This window comes from Vanellus vanellus (assembly GCF_965231255.1).
Source record: "Vanellus vanellus genome assembly, contig: HAP1_SCAFFOLD_1750, whole genome shotgun sequence".
Classification (NCBI taxonomy): Eukaryota; Metazoa; Chordata; class Aves; order Charadriiformes; family Charadriidae; genus Vanellus; species Vanellus vanellus.
The window spans coordinates 12,811-17,590 of NW_028127585.1; the positions used below are offsets into that span (position 1 = coordinate 12,811).

The window sequence follows — 4,780 nt, forward strand, 5'->3', positions numbered from 1 at the left end:
TGACTTCCCAAAACAATGTCTAACTTGCCTCAGGGTTGAAAATTACTCTTACTGTAATTACTCTTTAAAGTTGCACATACAAAATTGCAACAACTTAAGTCTAAGTTATGGAAATTATGATATAGGAGAACGGTGTGTTTAACAACCAAAACTTTCTGTTACCAATATCAACTTTGTACATGGCAAAGGAAAAAAAAAAAAAAAAGGAATAAATGCATCTTAAATGTAGAAACTTTCAAGGATCAGATTCGGTGTTTTTTTCAGGTTGTAGTATTTCAGGTTTGACAGTAGGAGGCGTCTGCACATCAGATATTTCAGGAGAAACAGATGCAGGACTTGCACAGTATTTAGTGAAACTTCAATAACAGACAGGGAACATTTAATATATTTGCAGTGGTTTAGATATATATTTAAAGAAAAGTAAAGTAGAATCTCAGTGGGATATGTAGTGTGCGCTTAACTGTGGTGAAAGTGGATTTTCAAAATACTAATGTAAGAAACAATTCTGGAAGTTTAGTTTTGACTTCCATCTAGGAAAATAAAGTTTTTTATTCTTTACTGCCAAATTCTGCACAATTAAATTGGGATATCTTTTCTTTTTCCATGAAGCTGTCAGTATTTCATCTTACCCTAGTCTCCTAGGTTGTGACTGATCTGGTGGTTTTGGTCAAATGAAGTGTATTTTAAATAGCTGTTAATATTTGTTGGCTTACAGAGTGCAAGTTGAAATGGATGTTTTTGCATGTTCACTTCTGATCACATGCTTAGGTGAATTTCACCAGGAATAAACAGTTGTTGTTGTGAGTCTGTACCTTAGTAGAGTATGTTCATCAGTGTTTAGAGTTGGGTTGCAAATCTGACATTCAACACTTCAGAAAACTTTATGCTATGGAAGCCCGAAGTAGAACAAATTTAGAATTTAGTCCCTTTCTCCTGTATATTCGATGAAAATCCTTGGGCTTCCATGTGGGTCTCACTTTTTTCCTTTGATTTATTTATAAATTACTATGAGCTCTGAGAACAAATAAAAAAGCTCACATTAAAATATATACATATAGGTTATATGTTAATGTCTTCTCAGTGTTCCAGTGCAGTGTTCCAAGAGGAAAAAGTTCGCAAATGCTTGTTACAGAATAACATGTGGAACTTTTAAGTCCAAGGCAAGTTTCCATACTACTGATTAGTGCATTTACTCAGAAGCAAATGGCTATTCACTTACAGCAATGGAGCAGCAACCAAACCTGAACAGGTGAATTATTAGAAATGTCATCTGTAGGTATAGGTCAATGTCCTGTGCCTTACATAAACACAGTATTTTAATTAGGTTGTTTGATATAGATGAATGTGTTTCAACCACTTTTTATGTTTTAATTTGGCAATTTCAAAATTAAGTGTCTGCTCATGTGATGCATATAATCAGGAGTAAAGAAGTAGGTGCGAAAGACATCCCGTGCAAAGGCAGAAGGTCTCTCATCTCGCTCAAGCTGTGTGTGAGTCTCCTTGTGTGTGCACCAGCAGCTGGAGGTACTGATATTTGTGCTGGGGAATTTGGGTTCAAATGGCAATGAACTCCAGGCAATTGCAAGTGGTGTTCAGATCTCTTGGAAGCTCACATGTGCCTCTCTTAAACCTGGCGTAAGATGTTTGTGAGTGCACTGTATCTTAGTGTCTATATTAAGCTCTAAGAAGAAGGGACTATTTATGACACAAATGCATGTTTAAGATGTTAATCCCCTTTTTTTGTTCAGTTTGTGGCTAGCAAGTTGCCTTTGTTACTGATTTGAGTGTCTTCCAGTTACCTCAGGAAAGGTAAAACAACTAAATAATTGTAATTGCCTTTACCTTAATTGTTTACCTCTCGGAAATTTATCAAAATTAACTTTGAACTTCAAGAGGAAACTATTACAAGAGGAAATCTCTTTTTAAAAGTTATCAGAGAGAAACTCCATTAAAGCTATCATTACTATTGATTTTTCTTTTCTAATGTGTTCCCACTGACCTATGCTATAGTGTGACTTGCTTCCTAGCTACCAATTTTATTGTGAGGAGGTTTGGGTTTTTTTATGGCCATGTAAAAATACATGTTTAAAAAACCCCAGTGCTCTCAAACATAATATGAAGTTTTCAGCATTCAGCTGGCATTGTTAGCCAAATTCGATTATGTGGGCTTTTGATTTACTTCTAGTACATCAAAGGGCTTTAAAATAAATAGTTTAATATTAACTTTAGCTCACTTTACTTTTCTACTCAAATAAATTAATTCAAAAGCTAACCTTGGGGAAGAATCCAAACAATAAGCAAATGTGTGGCAACAAAGAATAACAAGAACAGTGGCCCTAGCTGTTTGCCAGTTTGTTTTTTTTTTTCTTCCTAGTCTACTTTTAAAATTTCCAAGTACTGAGGTTGGGGTGTTTCGTTTGGGAAGTGATATGGATACTTGCTTTCTTTAGGCATTACTTAAACTGCTGCAGAGTGCAGGTGTGTTATGTGCATACATTAGAAGCTGCTTCTCCCCGACGCGGTGGAGAGCAATGCTGGAGAGTGGGGACAAAGCTGTTGTACGGGGTGGCGTGTGAGGCCGTCTCCTTTGTTCAACGGAGCGGTAGTCGTTTAAATATCAGGGTGTTGCTGAAAATTGGCACCGGTTTTATTGGACTTGAATCAAACACACGCAGAAGGGAGCCCTTTGCCGCTGCTCCCCACGGCGAAGCGGGGGGCAGGTTAAGGAAATTTGTTCTAAACAAATACCCCTGGGACACCCCGGTGCAATCCACCGAGCGCCTTGTTCCATTAATCCCTGTAGCAGGTAGTTAATCACGGCGGGGAGACCCGTCTCTCTCCTCGGAGGAGGGGCGGGGGAGGCCGGGACCGGGCGAGCCGCCGCCGGAGAGCGCAGCCCCGGGGCGGCGGGGCGGGCTGCTCCGGGCGGGGCGACCGCGCCGTCGGCGGCGGCGGCGGCAGCGCTGGGGGCATCCCCGCTACCGCCGGCGGGAGGAGCCGCCTTTTCCGCTGGGTGTCACTCCGGGGTGGGAAAAGGCTCCTTCAAAAAGCCGAGGGGAGGGAAAAGCCCGCCGCCACACAGCCGCCCGCAGCCGGCAGCGCACCCGCCGCAGCCCGCCACGCCGCGGCACGGGCGGCAGCCGCTCCGCTTCCTGCGGGCCGGGGCGCTCCCGCCTCTCCGCTTCGGAGCCGGCGCCCGGCGGAGGGTCATCGGCTGGTGCCGGCTGCCCCCCGACCCCAGCCCCTGCGGGCGGAGGCTGCCTGCCCCGCCGGCCCATGCCAGAAGGATGCTGGAGAGCGGCTGCAAGGCGGTGAAGGAGGGCGTGCTGGAGAAGAGGAGCGACGGGCTCCTGCAGCTCTGGAAGAAGAAGCGCTGCATCCTCACCGAGGAGGGGCTGCTCCTCATCCCCCCCAAACAGCAGCCGCCGACGCCGCAGCAGCAGCCGCCACCGCCGCTACCGGCCGAGCCGGCGGCCAAGATCAAGGAGCTTCACTTCTCCAACATGAAGACGGTGGACTGCGTGGAGCGGAAGGGCAAGTACGTGTACTTCACGGTGGTGATGGCCGAGGGGAAGGAGATCGACTTTCGGTGCGCGCAGGAGCAGGGCTGGAACGCGGCGATCACGCTGCAGATGGTGCAGTACAAGAACCGCCAGGCCATCCTCGCCGTCCGCTCCACCCGCCAGAAGCAGCAGCACCTCGGGCAGCCCCACGGCCCGCGCCTCCGCAGCGCATCCAACTCCGCCTAGGGCAGGTAGGGCCACCGGGACCGGCCCCGCTTCCGTCCCCGGGAGCGGCTCCTCTCCGCCCGCCGGGGCTGCCGAGCCCCGCTCCGCTCCCCCGGGACCGGCTCCTCTCCGGCCCCCGGGGCGGCCGATCCCGCTTCCCCCAAGCCTTGGTGAACTTCACCTGCAATAAGACAGCACAGCACACAGGGCACCCGTCAGTCGACCGGGCCCCGCGGGTGCCCCGGGGCTGGAGGCTGGATATCCCCGGCGGGGATTTATTGCAGGTGAAGTTCACCAAGCGCTTGGGGGAAGCGGGACGGAGCGCGTTCCTTGCGGACGTACTTCGGGTGATCAAAAACTGGGCAAAGGCCGGAGATGCAGGTAGACGTGGAGAGAAGCGGCTCAACAACCTGGACCCCGGCGAGCTGCTGCCACCGCTGCTGCTGCTTTGCCGCCCTCGGTGCCGAGAAGCATTTCAAATCTATTATTTATGAACCTTGGGAAGGATCCTTTGGTGTGATGGGACTTCTAGGAGACATGACGTACTGTAACTCTATTTTAATGTATTTTATTTTATTTATTAGGGTTGTTTGTTTGGTTTTTTTTTGGTTGTCTGTGTTTTTCTTTTTTTTTTTAAAGGCTTGTTTGCAAGACATTTCTGAATGTAGGCCCTATCCAAAAAGCAAAGGAAAAAACAGTGTGTATATTAGCTCCCTAAAGGAACTAAAAAGTTCTGTATAGTTTGGCCGTGTGCAATTTGACAAAAGAGTTTTTCATTTTTACCCAAAATGCGCTGTATTTACACTAACCTGGAAAATGTGATGTGTGGTTTGGAATTTGGCTGAAACCCATACTGCATATGAAAACTCTTCTCTTTAGTGAGAACATCAATTGCAATCTGGGCTTTAAATTATTTTCTTTTGAAATACACACGTTGGGGAAGGTGATAAAATCTTACACGCTCTTGGTTATTCAAAAAAGTAATGTTGATTGTTACTCGGGAGGTTAAAACCCATTTGTTTAATGTAGGAGCGGAGTGGAATCCGACCGAC

The 4,780-nt window shown here is 47.1% G+C and overlaps 1 protein-coding gene across 1 annotated transcript; it reads left to right on the forward strand.

The window, feature by feature from the left end:
• Positions 1–3,287: 3,287 nt before the first annotated feature.
• LOC309685183 (pleckstrin homology-like domain family A member 1) lies at positions 3,288–3,749 on the forward strand (the record flags this gene model as incomplete). The annotated part of the gene is made up of 1 exon (XM_082500994.1): positions 3,288–3,749. One exon carries the CDS (start codon positions 3,288–3,290, stop codon positions 3,747–3,749), a length of 462 nt encoding a protein of 153 aa, XP_082357120.1.
• Between the last annotated feature and the right edge of the window lie 1,031 nt (positions 3,750–4,780).